At 37.0% G+C, this 20,831-nt stretch overlaps 1 protein-coding gene across 1 annotated transcript; it reads right to left on the bottom strand.

The window, feature by feature from the left end:
* Positions 1 to 666: 666 nt before the first annotated feature.
* BRMS1L (BRMS1 like transcriptional repressor) lies at positions 667 to 20,831 on the bottom strand. Its single transcript, XM_042888264.1, has 10 exons — positions 20,612 to 20,831; positions 12,893 to 12,983; positions 11,795 to 11,922; positions 10,233 to 10,312; positions 7,492 to 7,588; positions 7,060 to 7,143; positions 5,363 to 5,427; positions 3,948 to 3,987; positions 2,983 to 3,109; positions 667 to 2,322 (listed from the first exon to the last, which is right to left on the bottom strand). Exons 1-10 carry the CDS (start codon positions 20,745 to 20,747, stop codon positions 2,199 to 2,201), a joined length of 972 nt encoding a protein of 323 aa, XP_042744198.1. The 5' UTR covers positions 20,748 to 20,831; the 3' UTR covers positions 667 to 2,198.

The following is a 20,831-nucleotide window of genomic DNA, read 5'->3' as shown; positions in this document are numbered from 1 at the left end:
CTCTTATAATTTATGACAGCAGGCAAACCATTAACTGACAAAATAATACAAAAATACGTAACCTGAACCAAACATGGCTCATACAGAAACAAAACAATTACAAATCATGTTTTCAAGAAAAAAAATAAAGGACAAAACCAATAAGAAACACTCTAATTCCTTTTCTATCACATGCACATGTGATTTCTTGTAAAAAAGAAAGCCATAGCTCACATTCTTGCAATTACAGAAATGGAACAGTTTGATCTCAGTTGTTTGACCACTAAGATGTAACGCTACGCTTACTAACTGCCAAGTTCATATGTGCAGTTACTCTGAATAGAGAAGCCACACTCACCAGGTGTCAACCTAAACAGCACAGTAGTACAAAGCACAGCTCTCCACCCAAAGATATCAGATTAGAAACAACTCTAGAAACAACTGATTACAACCAGTGTGGTGCAGAATACAGGGAGAAAACAGGTGAACCACTGAACAACTTAGGGGCCTCAGCACACTCTAAGTACAAATGATTTCAAGCCATTCAGGAGCCAAGACATTTTTAAGAGTGTTTAAAATGTAATTTTTAAATGTGCAGAGCAGTGCTTTCATAGCATACTAAAGAAAAAATGTAAGATGAAAAAACAAGTGTGCACACTCTCAATATTCAAGAGAAAGAAACACAACTCAAGGAGCTTTAAAATGATTTATGCTTTTTGCAAACTTAAATATACTTTGCTTACAGAGTTGTTACATCAGCAACACCAAGACTAGAAAACAAATAAGCACAACGTTCAGGATGTCCACTAACACCAATCATTTATTTATATACTAAGTTAAAAAATACGAATATTTTATTACAAAAAGTTTATCAAACAACTGTATACATACAGTTCATCTTGTTAAAAGCCAATGTCAACTGATACTTTATATACATTATTCACGTCATACGCTTGTAGAAAAGCATCACTCAGAAGAAACTGATCTGGCATTTGGAAAGTAGTTACCTGCACCAAAAGAGACAATTAATATAGGAATAAACAGTGTATATGTTACAATAAAAATACTTATTTGCTGTGATCCTTTAAACCAAATGGATGCTTTCTTGCTCCACAGAGTCATCATAAGTGGAGATTAAAGTGCACATAACCAACATGTTAAAAATTCTTCAACAATCCCATCTAACAGTCTAGATGCTTCAAGCACATCACAGTAATATTAAGGATTAAGGATTTTTCTTGGTGGCTTAAACAGTAAGATACAAGAGAAATTCAGCTTTCTAAGCTGCATAAAATAATGGTATACAATGGTGATGAAAGATGAAATGGGTTACAGAAATTTGGAAAACGATGTTTGGTGAAGAAGACAGTGAAAATTTGCCCAGTTACACGATTTCTGGGGAAATATTTCCCTTTTGAAAAAAACTCACCACATTCCATACAACTATGGATCAAATAATCAAAGCATGCAACAGTATTTACATAATCATCCCAGCAGCCACCCTCTGTGGGCTGCATGTAACACGTGTTGGAGGAACACTATTTACTTTACACATTAATCTTGATGATAATCTGGGGAAGAAGAAAAAAATTACCAATAATATGTTTTCTGTATAATCCTAAGTTAGAAAAGTGCTCCTGAAAAAAATTAACTCAAAATATTAGCTTTGTCTCATTACAAACAATGTAGAAAACCTCACAAAATATAACACAGTCAGAACTAGCAGAGCTGTCGAGGGCAACAATTTTAATAAATCAATCCACTTCGGATAAAAGAATGCTTTATGCATGTTACAATCTATTTAAAAGCAATAGCTAAACAAGCTAAATTTATATCCACAAGAGAAGCATGACGTTCACTGAAAAACAAAATGAGTTGCTGGTAATCGTGGGTATCGTTTTTATCAAACAAACTGGTCACCAATGAAAAATATTTTTTTTATTTTTATTTTTTCCATTTTAAAAGATTAACTTTCAATGAGAAATTCTGAGCCACTACATTTGAAGAGCATACTTCATATCTAGGCACTGTACCCAATTTAGAGGTAAAATGTCTGTCAGCATGATTTAACATCCTCAGGTTTCTGAAAGCCATCTGTATGAAGTTTACATACAGCACTACAAATACACATCAGATACTGCTGTAAATTTATAGGGAATACAAAATGCTATTAAATACAACTTTCATCCCATGGCACATCAAGCATGGCTTAGCAATAGTCAGTTGTGGTTATGCTTTATTGAATATTTTCCTTTCTGTAGCTGAGAAATATATAGCTTGGACTTGCTTCCATCTGGTCTTTTGAACCAAACTTCATCATGGTTAATTGTTGTAATTATGGCACTACAGAAAATGAGGGAAGAAGGGTCAGGGAAAGAAAAATAAGAAGCATTTAGAAAAGTAAAAAAAAACCCTCAAAAACTCCAACTGTACTGTAAATGAAAATATGCAGTAGGTATAGACACTAGGGTCAGAGGGTACCAGCTCTATTGCAAAGACAGTTTTGACACAATTTTTTAGTAACTGCTTAAGTCTCTAGTAGGTAGTTGAATTGTCAGCCAGCTATTTTTTCTCCTTACACGAGAAAATCCTCACAACATCTACAAATAATTGTTACTCACAGTAATGAGCAGACTACCCACAGTAAACCCACAGTATGCTAGAAAGCATATCCAGAAAATGCTTAAACATACAAAACCCCAAGGTGTAGAGCAAAAACAAAGCTCCAAAATTTTCCATACTATTCTACATCTGGCCAACAGGTCAAAGCCTCAAAGCAACAAAACCCCCAAACACAACCCTTAAATCACAGGCTGGCCAGAAATTGGTTAAGAGCTTCAATCCTTCAATTAAATCCCATACTGAGAAACACATTACCTTCAGTGAAATTCAACCTTGTAAAGGTTGAAGGTTATCTCCAATTAAGCCTCATTCTTCAAGGCCACCATGTTGCCTTTTGCTTACCAGGAATATACAGAGCTGTATAAAATGAATAATATTCACCTTGTAGGACATTCATCTTTCTTATCAATGTATATCGTCTGTCCGCGTCCATACCACTCTCCATCATAATACAGTCTTCCTTCTTCAGACCTAGCACTATGTAGGTGTTTCTCTAATTTGACAGGTGCTAAAACGATCAAATTTAATATCAACTGGCAGAAGTTGGTAAGATTTAGAAATAAACATTCAGTAAATTATTTATACACAAAATATGCAGTTTTTCCGTTGTCAGAAATAGTCTCTCTCTAGATAATTAACTCCAAATGCAAGAAAATTAGAAGATATTTATTTCCAGTCAGATAAATTAAAAGCTGTATTTCCATTTTAAAGAAGTTCTCTTCCATACAACTCTGCTATCTACGATGTCAATTTTCACAATTAGAATAATGCAACAAGACACAGAATATGAAATCTCTTTATCAGTGCATTATCTCAGACTGCAAGCAGTAATTCACCACTGAAGAACCCACTCACTTGTCTTCTCCCCCTTTTCTTCATTACTCACTACCTCCAAGCATTTGATTTTAACAAAGTTAATATGCTTCTTACCTCAGACCACGTTATTTACCACTCCTTTCCCACACCTGTATTTTCAGAGCTGCAGCTTGCAGTGAACACAAATCATGCTTAGAATGCCCCTTTCAAATTCAGGCAATTTCAGTTTCCTGCCTCATTTTATGAAAATATTGGCATAATGTACCAATATTCATTAGTAAAGCCCACTCTTAGGAGTCTTAATTTTTAAAATAACTTTTACAATTCACGCATCAATTACATAATCACCAATCAAGCTGCAAGTATCAGCAACTCAGAGCAGGGATAGACAAAATCCACATCTGCCAGTCAGCTCACCCCACCCTGCGTTCAGTAAAACAAGGCTAAAACAAATATAGTCTGCTTTGATGCAGTTTGCATCATTATATATTGCAAGTTCTGTCTTATGAAATCAAACAGTGTTTACTTACGTTCTGGCTTTACTCTGTGTGGCCCCAAAGTAGCCATTGCCTTGAAACAAAAGAAAATGAAGGCAGAAAGCAGAATTTTTTTCTTAAATTGCCAGCTCAAATGGTGTTGTGCAGCATAGCTCAAAACATTTGTTTTTATGTGCAGCATTAATGTTATGTGATACTGATGATACTATGAAATGAATATAAACCTTAAGTACTTTTTCATACTTTTCATACTTTATGAATATGAACTGTTTAGTTACATTTGCTTTTAAGTGTTTGGGAAGGAAAAATGACCTTCTCTAATGAGTTTTGACTTTACATATCTCAAGTTTTCTAAATAAAATCCTCAAAATGGCCATTATGTAATTCTATTAAAAAAATACAAAATGATACGGAAAAACTAAGTGCTATGTGAACAACCCGTTCTCTGGATTATTGAATTGTACCCACAAGCAGACAATTCATGCGAGTGAAAATCTGTCAATCATGTGCAGCAGCAAAATAGATTTTTAATTTTTGTTGTTGTTTCTATTGCTTTAAATCACATTACACTACAGCAAAGAAACTGAGCAGAAGCTATTTTTTATCTGTGCATCTGATGAGACAGGAAAACAGACAGGTTTTCACATCAGCACCACAAGACAGATGGAAATAAACTCAACACCATTTCCCAGAAAGCTTCCAAATTCTTACAACGTAATTTCCTGCTCCACAAGTTGGAAAGCACTGATTTTTGCCAGAATACAGGGAAAAGTTTTCCAACTGCAGATGCAAGGCAAGAATAGCATTTGATTACATCAAGTTACACTAACACTATGGCAAAGATCTGGTAAGACACTCTGTACTCAAAATTTGGATTTTTTTTTTTTCCAAATATGTTGATTAGTCAAACGCATTTATCTTCCTGTAAATCCTGATCCTCTTACAGTTGGAAAAAACACAGCATTATACTTTAAGCCAAAAGAAAAAAAAAAAAGGCGTAGTGAGAGGCTGAAGAACATGCATCATCATAAAATGATACATTTACTATCAGAAAACAAAACATATTACATATATTCAGAAATCTTTATTTAAAACAAAACCCTATCAAACTATCATAGTATGACAGACTTTGGTAGAGACAATGAGAAATCAGATGGCCTAGATACAGGCTTCAAGTTCACTGCACCACAGACACCAGAGACAACAAATATTAAGAGAGAACTTCTGCCATCTCCTTTTCAGATTCCTCTGCATGATTTGCATAGAGTCAGAAAAAGCTGCAACAGCATGGCTCAAACTAGAATCATTAACAGACCACTGAATAAATACATACCTGTACTTAAGTCTTGATGGTATTAGAAATGCATTTATGTATTTCTAGTAGGGAAAAGGAGTAGACAAGAACCCAAAGAAACCCAAAGCTACAGGCATTCATGCTTTCATCTTACCTTCCTTATTGTCGTCCAGTCTTCAAGTATATCAAGGTCTTGTAACATATAAACTATATAGGGGCGTGAAAAAGTTAGGGAAAAACTCTTCTGAACAGTGATAATACAAATATTTTAAAAATTGTCCAAAGATATTAAGATATTTCTCTCACAGAAAAAACACCTGTGTGAAGTTGAAGCTCAGTAAAAATAAATGCATTTTTGAATTAGGCAACTTAGAAGTATACTTTTGAAGTTAATAAAAGAAGTAATAGCACATATATATTCATACTATTTGAATTCAACATAAAATTAACGATTGTCATACAACCATACCATCCCTGTTCCAAAAATCATTCTACTTGCAATGTTATAAATTACAGTTAAAACTTCCTGCAATTTCAATGCCACTAAAAAAAAGCATTTGCACTAGTATAATCTCTTCTAAAGTTATCATTTTTATGGTATTCTGCATTTTATTTGAAACTTCAAGAATCCTTCACCATTTTCAAATTTGTTTTAATTTTCTCTAAACAGGAGAGAATTACAAATGAAGAACACTGTAGAATTCCTAGGTACTTGCTTTACACAGATCTCTGCAAAGTGACAAGTTCACAACTACCTTAAAATCATAAGCAGTAACAGCATGGATTAGGGACAGGAGGGACATGGAATACTCAGTTTCTTTCTTAGGAGACAAGAATCTTTCTTCAAAGTGCCATAACTTCAGAAATTTCAGCTGCACTATATGCTCATTACAGCTTTATAGAAGATACTGATACAAAATCCTTAAATACTATACCCATTCTACAGGAACCTCAAGCTCAAAAAATGCCTATAAAAATTAAAAATTCCAAGAGTTGATACAATTAATCAAAGAGGGTTCTAAAGACTTGGAAACTGTTAAGAAGTCATAAATTAAGTTGAAGATGCTCCAGTAAAAGAAGCAAATCTATGAAGTAGAAGTAACACAAGTCAAGTTGCACTCTGCAGACATAATGCCTGTTTCTGCTTTCATTTTGTAGCTAACTGTTCATCAGGCTGAATCTCCATTACACTGAGAGCCAATACTTTACCTCATATTTTGTCTTGCATCCAATTAACCCTTTAAAGTGGCTGTAATAATGAAAAGTTACTGATTATTCATTTATGCTCAAAAAGAGTGTTTATTTTCAGAGCTATCACCTTTTTATGTCCCCACCTAAGAAAAAAAGCTTTTCCTAACTTGCAAAACTATCTAAGCCCTTTTCTTCTAAATCTCTTCTCCCATATTCCTTACTCTTCACAAAAACAGGACCAAGAATACTTCAAGATACAATCTTCATTACGTGCAGTGCATTCCTTAATATACACAGGGCCCAGTTCAGGAGCCCTTTTTTCCTTCCAAGTATACTGCAAAAATGATGTCAAGTACCTACACCAAATACTCAGAAGATGAGCCAAATAGTTTCTATTTTTTTTTTTTTTTAAGAGACAGATATTTTTAAAAACAGACTGTGTACATAGCTAGTAATTACAGATCCCTAATTTTAATTTTCACAACAGGATGTGTTAACAAGGCTTCTCTAATCTGAATTAGAATATCAGCTGCCATTCAAAAATACATTTTGAAAATGTATTATCACCTCAACTTGTTGTTAATGACATACGTAATATGACTAGCCATCAAATAGTAGTGAATATTACCAGAATGATCAGAGATTTCAATGAAAGGATATCTGATACAACAACAGGCTTTTTTTTATCTGGACTAAATGGATCCTTCCTTTTTTTCCTTGACTGTAGCTCATCATTCCATAATTCTGAAAAGAAATAATAAGAATGAACGAATCAGAAATGTGTATACCCAGTTGTTCTCATAGAAAAGAAAATCTGAAAAGTGTTTGTTTTTATTTCTGGACAATCAGGTGAGATGTTGATTCTGAATAGAACAAAAGTGTCACAAGATCATGCAGTCATAGATGAACGTTCTCTAAACAGACAACAGATACTGATAATTACCGGACCAAAGTTTGTTTTAAGCTTAAATTCAAACTCATCCCACAAATCTTACGCTGTTGTTCAGAAAAGCATTCTACTGAATAACTTGAAACCAGAAATAGTATAGCTACTTGAATTTTTAACAACAAAATTTAAAAATTTTCACTCACCTGATGTAATGTCAATGCTATGTCTGTCTTCTTCAAGTCTTCTAATCTTCTCTTCTAGTTCACTTTGTACAGTGTCATACAACAGAAGCTTTTCACTCTAAAATAACAAGAAATGAAACATGACTAAGTCCAGTATTACAGTAATTTAAAGGCTCAGCAGAAGGAAAGAACAGATTTGAGGTGAACACTTTACAGAGCTGTAAAGCATGCAATATATCCCTGTACTCGTTTCCTTATCATGAGATTCTAGCTCTTCAAAGACTGCACATTCACTTGGCATCAGCATATATATGGTCATCAAGTATCAGTACCAAGAATAACCAAGTATACAGAGCACACACCCAGACCTCCAGAATAGCACTCAATATTTTCGTTTTTGATAGCAAAGATTTATTCACAGTAACTGTAAAACATTAAGTTCTACTCCAGCTTTCTTAAAAGTTAATGTTTTCACTTAAAGTGTTTTATTAAGTCTCCAACGTTAATGAGATTTTATTAATTTATAGAGAATTATCATCTACTACTATACTATTTACAATTACCTTTTCCCACAGAACTGATGTATCTACTCATATCACTGATATATCCACTCACAGTAGAAAGAATCTACAGTGCACATAAAATACTCTACACAGTTGTGAAAGCAAAACTGTGTACCTTAAAGCTGCGAGAAACATTCTTAAAACTGCTTTAGAAAGGTTAGCTAGTTCATCAATTTAAAAGATTATCTCTGATTCACACAGATTAACAAAATGCCTCCAATGCTTTTATATAAAAAGTGCTAGTAACGCACAAATGGAAATACACTCTGATGCAAGCTTTCTACAGCATGTTGTAGTCTAACCTCTTTTCTACCTACAGGTATTTCAGAAAGAAAAATCAACTTTTTGTACAGCTGCTCTCAATTGTAACACCCTATATTGTATAACTTTCTTATCAGCTCAATATCTGTACCGAATAGTTACCCTTTTAAAGGCAGTTTCTAAACACACTTAACTTCCTAAAACTAGAACTTTAATTAAAAGAAAGAAATTAAGCTGAATTTCACTTGCACACTTTGTAAAACACAAGTAGGAAGCGCAGCTGACTGTTACATTCTTAAGCTGTTACATTCTTAATGTTCACTGACCAACACCGCTAACAACTGGAGGAAACAGAGACTTAGACTTAATTACTCAAGGAAAAAACAACAACAAACGAACAACCAACTTAAGTAGCACTAGTCACTGCATCTACTCATTTGCCACCATGTCTCTCTCTCTCATGCCAGAGGCTGCAGACCTAGAGCCAATTCAGCAGATCTCTATATCTCAACTGCTTCTGCCCACAGCGCAGCATACCAACAGAAACAACACCAATGTTCAAACTGAACACTAAAGCAAAATGAAGCAAATCAGCTCAGGAATAAAAACAACCCAATAGTCCCACTCCAATAGACATCTGTGTGGTTAACATTCCCTTCAAGTCACAAAGTACTTGTGTTCCACAGATCCCCTGTTTATATATTTCTCAAGCCGTTACTACTAAATAAAAAATAATCCTCAATTGAACTGAAAATGCAAAAGCTTCTTATATATACCTGAAATGTCAAATTAGTACTATTTGTTCTGATACCATTTTAAAATTTCCTTTTTAAAATGAAGTAATGTTTGTGTTTAGACACCTGTTTTGCTGCTAGTCTTGGTAACAAATAGGGTGTGAGATGATGTTATGGGCAACAGAGGCATTCTTGCTGAATAGCTATACTCAGAGCAATGATCCTACAAGTAGCATTACTGATTTTGGACAGCTTTTCCCCAGGGACCCTTCTTGGATGTTGCATGTTTGAACCCCGAATGTTCCAGTGTAAAAGAATAGCAGCAAAACAAGCAACAAGGACAACCTTAAAGATGAATAATACACAGCCAAAGAAAATCATTCAATTGTGGATAAGAAACCCTGCAAGTCTTATAGCATTCTGACCAACCTCAGGATTGTATTCACAGGAATGAGGAGAGCCAGTAATGAACAGTCTGTCTTATGTTGTACCTTTTCTTTTGTAAGGCAACCAGAAAATGGAATTTTTAAATAGTATGTGTGTACACTATTTATTGGCAAAATAAGAACCAGGAATTTCAGGAATACAGTTAGCCACCTAGAAGAACACGCATTTAAGCCACTGTAAAGTATGCTGAGGAGGACTACAATGCACGCATCAGGATCTAAGCAGCTACACCACAGGGTCAGACATACAGGTACCTGATTATTTGCACTACAGTACAGTACAGTAAATGCTATGTAAATGCTTCAATGGAAATGTTTATGTTCAAGCAGAGAAACACATTTTTTCAAAAGCAGGCACAGGAACGGTAACTCTATCACTAGCTGACCAAGATACCTTAAAAAATGAGTAAGACTATTATAATCACAAAAATGTAAGGTGCTTTTTGCTAAAATTATGGTAGATATTATAGTTACTGGTCTTGGTAAACATGGTACCAAAATGATTTTTACCAATCTCATTATTCTAAATAAGAAAATTACACTTACATGAAAGCAAACCTATTAGAAACCTAACTTTGAAATGCTTTGAACAAGCTTTTACGTGGATTTTAATGTCACAAAAGGTTTGCATTAAAATAGCAAGTAACAGCAATAGAAAAATTAGAACATAAAAAATTAAAACATAAAAATATGCACTGAATTTGGAAAGCATGACACACAGTAAAGGAAAATGTTCAATACAGAATAGCTGGCACAACCTCACAGTGCTGTCGAGAGGCTTGAATTTCACATTCATACTTGTTCTTCACAGATTCCAGACAAAGCTCTCTATAGATACCTGTCATCAAACAAATGACAACGTTACTTTCTTTAGCTAATACCTAATTTCAAAATTCTCTTTTAAGATTGCCTTCAAGCCCCAAAATATGTACAAAAGGGAAAAAATATATATCTATTTTGTTAGGCAATTAATAAATATTTTTGTTAGGCAATTAATCCCTTTTAATTCATTAAATCTAAATATCTGAAGAAAAATAAATGCTATTTTCACTTTTTGCCCTATCTGTCAACAGTTACATTAGTTATCATGCTAACCTTACAAAATAGGTCTATTTCACATGGCCTACCAAATTACCCTGGATATCTTCAAATTTCAAATACTTAAGTATTCACCCATTCTATTTTCTAATTACTATTTTAAATAATACTTTGAGAGTTTCAAATAGCTGGAAAACAGAATGAAAGAACAAGCTTTTACAAATGAATGTGTGGAACAAGACTTGCTTTACACAGCATGACACTAATAAATCACATCATTTAACAAGACTATTCCACTCAATGAAATAGACTTCTTGTGATATAAATAAGAGTATTTCTGAGTATTAGGTCTATTTCTTGCACCTGTCAATTCCCAGTCACTGCTCATTTGCAGTCCTTAAGGGTTACTTGATAGAGCTCAAACTCTCATACTACCCACTTCTGTCAAGGCTACGAAACATTAAGAGCAAAATCTTTCTGCTATTTCTGGCATCCTCTGAAATGACTTTCGGAATCTCAATGAGTTGAAGACAAAATGAAAAAAGAAAAAAAAAATTAAAATATCTGATTGCTAGACTTCAGGAAAGTTGTAGAAAGAGCTCAGGAAAAACACTACATTGGAACACTGACTTTACTGCTGTCGAAGACTTGAATCAGGAGAATCCTTAATATTCTGCCTATTCACACCCACCTACATCAAAGCACTGACAGAAAATCACACTTAAAACTAAAAAGCTACGGGTGGTTTCATGTCACAGCTCCTGGGAAGTTCAACTTGGAATCTTCATCTTCTGCAGTAGGCAAAAGTACTGCTTAGAATTAATCAAGTAAATTTTGGATAAAGATCTCAAAACCCAGAAATTCCAGGTCACCATCATTATGAAGCATTATGAAGATGATCAAAAGAGAGAAAGATGCCATAGACCAGAAGATTTCAATTTCTCTTCACAGCCTGGAGTCAAAAGTAACAACTGAAGCATCAAAGTTTACTGTTTCTAATTTAGAAACTTGGTGCTCTCTACACAAAGACAGATATTCAATGAAACGTAAATAAGCCATATTTTCAGCATGATGTTATCAGGCAAATAAAGAAGAAGCAAGCAACCTATTCAATTTGACCTGAAAAATATTTTAAGTTTAAAACCACGACAGTGTTCCTAACTTTAAAACACACTCCTGTAGCAATTTTAAAGTGAAAATCATAACAATTGATAAAAATTGATGTTTAAATGAATAGCAACATCATACGGTTGAAATAGAAACATTTGTTTTATATGCCTACCTGCCACCTTGGTTCTGATTTGCATATTTTCTTGTAATGCTGCCAATGGTTCTAAATATTCAGGTGCTTTTCCAGCTATGACCTCTTGCAGTTTTGCATCCACTTGGCTTAATCTTTCTTTGTAAAGTCTGAAAACAATAAACATTTAAAAATATATATATATTTAAAGTAAATACAATGTGGAAGAAATTTTAAGAAGAGCTAATCTGACTCTTTCTTAATGTCTTTGTTAATGGTGCACCTACAGAAGTAAATTAAAGATTCCATGCTTGCAATACAGGAGGAAGAAAAAGATTTTTAGATAGAAACTTGCATTCATCTTCTTGTCCACGTATCTGCTCCTACAGAAGCACAAACGAAGGAAAAAGATACACAGGCTCTTACTGAAGCAGCCCTCATTCCATCTCTGGTGAAAACCCACATATGGAATGCTATCAAAAATGTCACATCCACTTTTGAGTACACATGGCTATTCATCTCCTCTCTTCTGCTTACTAGGTCTTCACTGAGTGATACAGATATTATGCTAAACTACCGACAGATCTAACACTGGTTTCACTTTCAGTATTGGTATCTGGTTTGCAGTAATCACAAGAAATTTTCATCAATGACAGCAATAAAAAGTGCTACAATGTCTTACAAAAAAACCCCCTCATATCTAGTTTAGCAAACACAATGCTTGAGTTTGTTTGTCTGTTTCTACAAGTCACGCATATACACAAGGAGGAGAAGGATCCTGGCATACCTCTCCAAAGATCGCCATTCCTTGGTGCAACAGAACCACACCTGCCCTTTACCACAACACTTCAGAACTATTCTTACAGCAAAACAGAAATAAATATATTTATATATGTATACATGCACATGCTTACACATACTGTACACATTATGTGCATGCGACTCCATGGTACATATTCTTCCCTTTCAGAGACACCAAAGAGAAAGTATTCTAGAGCAGCTGCCTACAAACCATATCAAAATTTTCAACCATTATTCTTCTCCAAAAGTAATATCCAGATATTTGAAAGACAAGAAACACCAGTTGCACACCATATTCTCACAGAATAGACCCTCAAATGAGGCACTTAAGATACTTACTGATCTTTGAGATCTGTAAATTGCTTTTCAAGATTAGACATTTCATCTAAACACTCCATTCTTCTCCTCTCGCAGTCTTCATCATCCATTTCTAAGAATAAGAAAAGGTAATGTATTTTGAACAATGTAACCAAGTAGACTGCATAGTTTGCTTCTAAAACTTGAAGCAAATCTGAATTTAAGCAATAAACAGATCAACCATATTACTATGCTACAGCAGGTTACAATAGACCACTTATCACATTAAGTAAGAAACTTAAATTTGATTCAAGGAGCCCCATGAAGTGTTATTTTTCTTTCCCACACCAGAAAACAACATGATTGTAAGATTTCAAGAGGTTAAATCTCATAAATGACAATGTAAAATGCAGATGAAAGTGTGAAACAGAATAATTAATCCTTGTACAGCACATCAGATGAGAAGCAGCATTACTCATGAAGAGTTATTAGCCATAACCGAAAATTCCAGTGTGTCCTGCGTCAGTATGAGCAAAAGAAATCCCTGGAGATCAAGTGAACAAGTTCAAATGTTGTGCCTGTCATATGTAATTCGAGGTTTTGTGTCATTAACATCCATTAAAAAGAAAAATGTAACACTTGGTTTTGAAACAAGGTTTCATCCTCTTTAATTGGAAAAGCTGTTTGAAGCTAAAATATTCATGTAGAAATATCTGTAGCTCATCTCAATGACCACTAGAAAAGACTTTGTAAACAGTTTTTAACAGTGAAACCTAAAAAATGCAGGATTTTACAGAAACCTCATTTCAGATGCTTTTATGAAGCAAGAGTTATTAAATTCTTTTCAGAGCTTTTGTTTTAATTCATACTTCTGATTTTTTCCCTAATTTACATAACAAACATAATGGTAAGGTATAATAAACACTCACTTTTTGGACAAGAATTTTTGGCTCTTGCCAAAGGGACATCTAAGCATCAGTTGTTACCTCCATTCCCATTTCTTAAACTACAAAATAGAAAAATCATTAACACTATGAAGTGGCAGCACCCATTGACCTTCAGGTAAATGCCTTGAGAAGGTGAACTAAAAGTTTCAGTTTAGAAAATTCTTTCTTCAACGAAAGAAAACTTTTTCCTTGCTTTTATGGTGGATTAGATAAACTAAAAGTTGGGAAGCGTTTCCCCAAGATAACATTTCTTGTTTCTATTTTCCTCCACACAGAAATCCTATCTCTGTCTCTGCCCGTTTAGATTTAGCAAAGCACACCTCAAGAGGATAAAAGATGGATGTAAAAAGCAGCAACCACAGAACGGAAAACTGCTGAATTTTAGTGACACGCAATCTTCTGATGTGCTTGGCAAGCAAGAATAAAAGGGAAAGTTCTAAACTCTATTCCTATCAAAGACACACCAGTTTCCAGGGTATTTCTGAACCCATTAACTTCATTAACTATAGTTCTCCATGACAACAAACTGAATTTCTAGATCCAAACCTCCACCAGTCCTGCCCAGTGTGTTTTAAATAAAGGAGAGGGAGAACAAGCTCTGCTAAGGTATACTCACGGGGCAGAGATGTCCTGAAGCTGCTTTACCTCAGCAGCATCTCAGAGAAACAGCTCTCTGGTTAAGGCACAAGCAACTAACCATCAACCAGTGTTAGAAGGGCGGAGAGCCATATAGCCAGGAGCCAGAGCACAAGAGGAGAGCTTGACTAAGTGGAAGCCGTGCCCAGCAGTGCAGTCACTCCAGAAAACAGCTGACAAAAAGGCCAAGCAGGGCCTCAAACCAAGCAGAGATGCTCTGCATCAGCTCCTCTAGTCTACAAACAACTCTGAATGCCTTCGCCTCTTCCTCAGTCAACATTTCATTGCTCTATGTGGTCTCATATGCCAGCGCCAAAAAAAGGCAGCATTCAAGCCTTCATTCTTGTTGTTTTGCAAAAGAGTACAGTGATTTGCAAAGGTGAGAGGAGCCTGCGTATCACCTCCCCAACTCAGAGAAACCTATTAACTCACATCTACCACTCAGATCCCTTGATGTATCTGTTCCACATTCCTTTTTACTAAAATCATACCTTTTCATTGAAATAAACACAGCTTTCAAGTTTGAAAACCACACCGGCCCCTTCTACCTGTGCATGAAAACCAACAGGCAGCAGAAAAGTACGTCCAAATGAAAGACTTACTGCAGTTCCTTAAACTGCAGTCAGTACAAGCAGAAAACTTTGACAAAGCTTTAGAAGATGACCTAGCCTGACGAGAGAGAAAATTTAAAGCTGGAACTTCTAATAAATGCTTAGCAGACAGGGAAGAGTGAGAGAGGAGAGAAATAAGCCCTAAAGGCATGTCTTAAAAGGCGTGATTTCAAACTCCTGTTCTCAAAAATAAGGCAGATCTTGAAACCCAGAATAAGATTGAAAATCAGATTAAAGAGCAAAGCTTTAGTTGGCAGTTCAATGTACTGTCTGAGCCCAACTGACTGGGCAATTTTCACCTCAGTCAGATTTAAGGAATGCAGCAGTTACATTACTTTGAGAGTTGCCTGAAGCTTTTATGTACTATAAAAATAAAAATTCTCTGAAGTTTGAAGGATCTGCCCTGTGAAACAAGACAAGCCCAAGAGAACACTGGGATGCAGATCCTTTCCCACTTTCTTCTTAAGCTCAAGCACGCATTTCAGATTTTTTCAAGTATTGTTTTGGTTCTACGTATGTTTCAGCAAGCAATTCATCCAGAAGTTTTCCCTTATATCAACATGGATTTTATTGCTTGTGGATTTAAAACGAATAAACAGACTAATTAAAAAAAAACACATTAGAACAGCAGCCTTTTCTGAAGATCAGTGCCCCAACACTGGAGGGAAAGGGGATTGCATCTTATGTTTTTATCCACTGTTGCAAGAAAACAAGAAAACACACTGGCATGAGGGCACAGCGGACACTTCTGTATTACTGAAATAAAACAGAGCTTGTTTAAATCTCCCCTCAGCTACGTATACACTCAAAAAATGTTGGACTTCCTGTCTAGAAGTCTACATTCTACCTGTAACACTGAATAACAATCTTCTCGTTTCATTTTGCCAATTTATTCATTCATTTTGCCAATTAACCATTTTCAAGTGTTAAGACTCCTGAAATATCTTCAATTCCTCAATTACAGAAACTTCTATCTTTAAAGAACAGTTCAGTGAATATTCAGTAACGAAAAAGTAAAAGAGTTTTCAGATTATATCTCACAGCTTATCTGTTGAAAATTTACATTGCTAGAAATGGAAAACAACTCATTATATATTAAAATACTTGCTAATGGCCCCATACCGTCTCAATACTTAGGTTTCATACCACACAGAGCATTTGGGGCATTTTAAATCATTTTCAGAATTACAGTCATTCTTTCCCTACTATATTCAAATAATTCAACTCAGCAACCAGGGCAGCTCAGTTTAAAGACCAAAAAAAAGTACTTAAAACACAAGAGTACCTAATACAGCTCTTATCAATAAGCTGTGGCCTATAAAAAATGCTCTATAAAATGCCCAAATTGTCATCTTGGATGGTGAACATAACTTGTGGCTTTTTTATTCACCCCTGATATGCTATTCTGGGCCTTTGCCAATATTAAAAAACAACACAACACTTTACTAAATACATATCAACAAAAGGACCAGGATAGAAATGGTGCCAGCTCTCAAGGCCTTCTATTTTCTCAGGCATCCACTGGAAGAGATTAAAAAAAAAAAAAAAAAAAAAAAAAGTTAAATGCAAGTAAAACAAATAACAAATTTATAAGAAAAAACTTGAAGGGATTATCTCTTTTTTTTTTTTTTTTCCCCAGTAATTTTAATTAATACTTATTTCCTGCAGTGCTAATCATCTTATGTCTGTAGAAGCAACACGCTTCCATGGAGTAAATTCATATCTGTCAAGACACTGAGATAAGCATGTAATTTTCCATAGTCATCACTTTTAAAGCGCTCCTATAAAAGCGTTTCTCCATGGAATGCAACAGAAATTATCCACAGGGTTTCTTGTATGGCTTTAAAGAAACACACACTACTTTCACGTAAAACATTGCTCCTCCTTCATCCCTGCTAAAGACTGTGGAAAAGCAACAGCATTACTTGCCCTCATTTAAAAATAATAAAAAAACCAAAAAAGAAATCAACAAAATGGACTTGCAAAATTGAAAGTTTGCTTTAAAAATGTCAATTACCAAAAATTACAAACAAGAATACAGGAAAATTTTGAAAGAGAAGAAGCTTCAAAGCCTGCAGCTGGTACTAATAGACAGTCCTCCCTTCACCAGAGCCAGGCAGTTGGAGGAGAGAAAGCTACATTTATATCTGTCATATTAAGTTCTTAAGTTCTTTACTATGAGAGTGGTGAGGTGCTGGAACAGGCTGCCCAGACAGGTTGTGGATGCCCTGTCCCTAGAGGTGTTCAAGGACAGGTCGGATGGGGCCCTGGGCAGCCTGGTCTAGTATTAAATGGGGAGGTTGGTGGCCCTGCATGTGACAGGGGGGTTGGAGATTCATGATTCTTGAGGCCCCTTCCAACCCTGACTATTCTGTGATTCTGTGATATTAAGCTCTCTTTCCCACACAGGAAAAAATGAGAATTAAAAAAACAAAAAAATTTTATGACATACTGTTTGGACAGAAAAATAGAGAAAAGGCAGCTTATATAACAGTAACCTACATAAACTGCATAATCTATTTCAAGGTAAGCGAGAAGAACCACTGGACTAAGTAAGGGTTATTGTTGCAGTACTGCTCCTGGACCTTATCAAGGAGTCCTTTGCAACCCCATGTCTCACCTCCATATCACTCAATAAGCTTGCGTATTCCTCCTCTACTCTATGTTTTCCCTCTGAAAGATTTAACAAATAGTGTCTGTTCAGTTCTTTTGAAAAACAGTGATGTTCAGAAGGGAAGAGCTGTCTCCATTTATTTATTTTCCGAAACATTCAAGTCCACACTCAATTCTGATAATAAAAGAATTGAAACATACCTTCCTAAGTCACATGAAAAAGGAACGGAATGGTTTGCTGTGCAAACAGGGATATAGTTAGACATGCTTTTCACACTCAAAATGTGATACTTGCAGCTACTTGTCCTGATATCCTCTCTCAAATTTACTTTTCTTCCAACATAACCACCGGTACACACTGACGCTGCCCAGATTAAGTTTCATCAAGCCTACCCAAGGCAAGTTAAACACATCTTTCTGGCTTTTTTCTTTTCCAAGTGAACAACTTCAAGAGAATGGGGGTAAGGAAAGATCTGTACCTGGATCAATGAACTGTTCACCTGTAACAGCCCAACTATTTATAAAGTTCAGTACACATACATGTTTCACCACAGAATAGCTTTGTACACACTGGTTAAATTTGCAGCAGTTTCAGTGAACAGAAATCAAGTTCAACTACCAAGTTAAGCCCAAAGCTTCACCGAGCACTTATCAAATGTAGTCAAATATCCACAGAGAGCATAAGAGTTTGAAACAATGACTTGTTCTTCAGGCAGCTCCCAACCATACATGTTCAGTTCAGGCTATATTATCTAAAAGAAAACCATCATTGTTTGGGAGAAATAGGGGCCTCAGCACTACCTATTCTGAACTAGGAATCTCTTCACCAAACCAGTTGCTATTATAGACACAAATAGAAACAACGTTTGTAATAATTTTGCTAGTTCTTGCAAGCCCATACCTGGATGTGCTCCACGGTTTATGGACTGAAAATATTTCCTGAGTAATACTGCATTAGATGAGAGAAGCAAGATGATCCCTCAGATCAGGAAACTGCCAAGAGCTTCAGAATCTCTGCATCAAGAACCCTCCTGTCTAAACCTGTGCAAGTCATTAGTCTTAAATTCACAAAAATGTGTGCCGAATTAACTGATGTAAATTGGAGATCTTTACATATTCTAACAAAATTGTTATTTATGACTTCTGTTGCTCTGGAGCTGCAGTCTAGCTAAGCGTTAGTTTACATAGGCCCCAGTACCTCTTGGTCACAAATCAAATTCTTCACTCAGCCATTTTTGCTATTTCACTTTTTAATGGGTTCTTTTTCTGATAGCTTAGCATACAAAGGCCCAATATCACTGAAGACAGAGCAAGAAACAAGGACAGGAAAGTACACTGCACCAAGAAGGGTGAGGAAGGATGTGAGGAAGGATGGTGACACTTGGATCCAAGTAGATAATAATCAATCAGCTGCCTAGAGCTGTAAAGTGGGGTTCAATCAGCGATACTTGCCCAAGGGCATGTCTATACTCTCTCAGCACAGCAGCAGCAAAGCTTTCCTAGTACTGGCAGAGCCTTCACTCTACACTCTGTTACTGCAGAGCCAACTTAGATAACTCTGTATCATACCTGTGGGCTTCCAGTTTTCTACCTAAAAACAGCCCAGATGAGAGGAGTTTCCATGAACCACCACATTGGAGCTCTCCCTGGAATGAAGTTAGTGTGAATACAAAAGCCAAAGGATGTTAATAGTCAAGATCTCCCAGATCTTCTAATATCAGATAATAATGAATTAACAGTATGTTGAGGGTTTTAACACATTCAGGCAAACCAATTGTAGGCCAATGCATGTAAAAATGCAATGTCAAAGGTGGAAGAGCTAGGATCCAAACCACACGAGCCCGGTACTCACACCACTAGTAACTGTGCTGCTACAAGCATGGGCCTGGACCAGGACAGCACACTTTAAATGCAAGGAGTACTTTCCAACTACCAGAAGCTTGCGTCAGGACCACAGCCAGCACTGAGCACAGCTCCAGCTTTTCAAAGAATCACAGAATTGTTTGAGTTGGAAGGCACCTTCAACAGTCCATTTGGTCCAACTTCCCTGCAATGAACAGGAACACCTACAGCTAGATCAGGGTGCTCAGAGCCTGGTCCAGCCTGCCTTTGGCTGTCTCCAGAGATGGGCAACCCATTCCAGTGTCTCACTAGCCTTACTCCTTTTTCCCCCATCCTACCCAAACCAAATCCTCTCACCTTAGTTTGAAAACATGTCCCCTTGTCCTATTATAAGAGTCCTATGCCTTCTTTCCTATAGCTCCCCTTTAGATACTGAAAAGCCAGTGCATGTAGTGACAAAGGTCCCATGTGGGTCAGGACCTACGAAGCCCCAATAATCCCAGATTGCAGTGCACTCTCCAAAGGATCAGTGTGGATCCCAATAAATGACAAGTTTCTAATTTAGCCCTTGGAATGATGAGGTAACCTCGGACAGAAAACTTTCCTTCTAGCAGGGTGGCAGGTGAATAGGTGCTAGATTCACCTTTCACATGCTAAATCATCCCCAGAGCGCAGTCCTGAGCAAGTTAGGCACACACAAAAAAGGTGTCTTTATCACAGCAGGGTTTAACGCTGCGCAGAAGAGGTCAATGGCACTGACAGGTCCCCTCCCACCCAGGCAGGCCCCAAAACACCCAACAGAAATGCTCGGTTTTGCCTGCTAAGAAACAGGCAGACATTGGCTCCGGCCGCGGACCGAAGCACCAGCGAGGCCCCACACAGACACCGCGGCACCACGCGGCCCGGCCCACACGGCACCAGGACCTGCGGCGGGGGCCGAAATAGTGCCGTCGTGCCCCCGCCACGTCCCCGCCCCCGGCTGGGCCGCAGCAACTGGAGGGCCGGGGGGCGGGGTCGCGGAGGGGGCGGGTAGCGGCAGTGCCGCGGCCGGAGCTGGGGCCGGTTCCCCCCGGAAGGGGCAGAGAGAACGGCGGAGACGGCGACTGCGATACCTGAGCTATCCCCCTCCTCGGACACGGACGAGCTCTCGGTCTCCTCCTCTTCCGAGGTGCTCCCCTCGTTCTCCCCGTAGTCCACCTCCATCTCATCGTGGTTGTTCTCCTTCTTCTCCCGGGAGTGAACCGGCATCCTGCCCGCTGCAGAGCCCCGGGGCAGCCCCAGAACGGCCCTTCCCGCCGCTACCACTGCTAGCCGCGCCGCCGCTGCCCCACC

This window comes from Lagopus leucura, unplaced genomic scaffold, assembly GCF_019238085.1.
Source record: "Lagopus leucura isolate 7727_CA_CO unplaced genomic scaffold, USGS_WTPT01 Super-Scaffold_1, whole genome shotgun sequence".
Taxonomy (NCBI): Eukaryota; Metazoa; Chordata; class Aves; order Galliformes; family Phasianidae; genus Lagopus; species Lagopus leucura.
The sequence above is the reverse complement of the archived record's forward strand: the minus strand, read 5'-3'. Positions and strand labels throughout refer to the sequence as shown.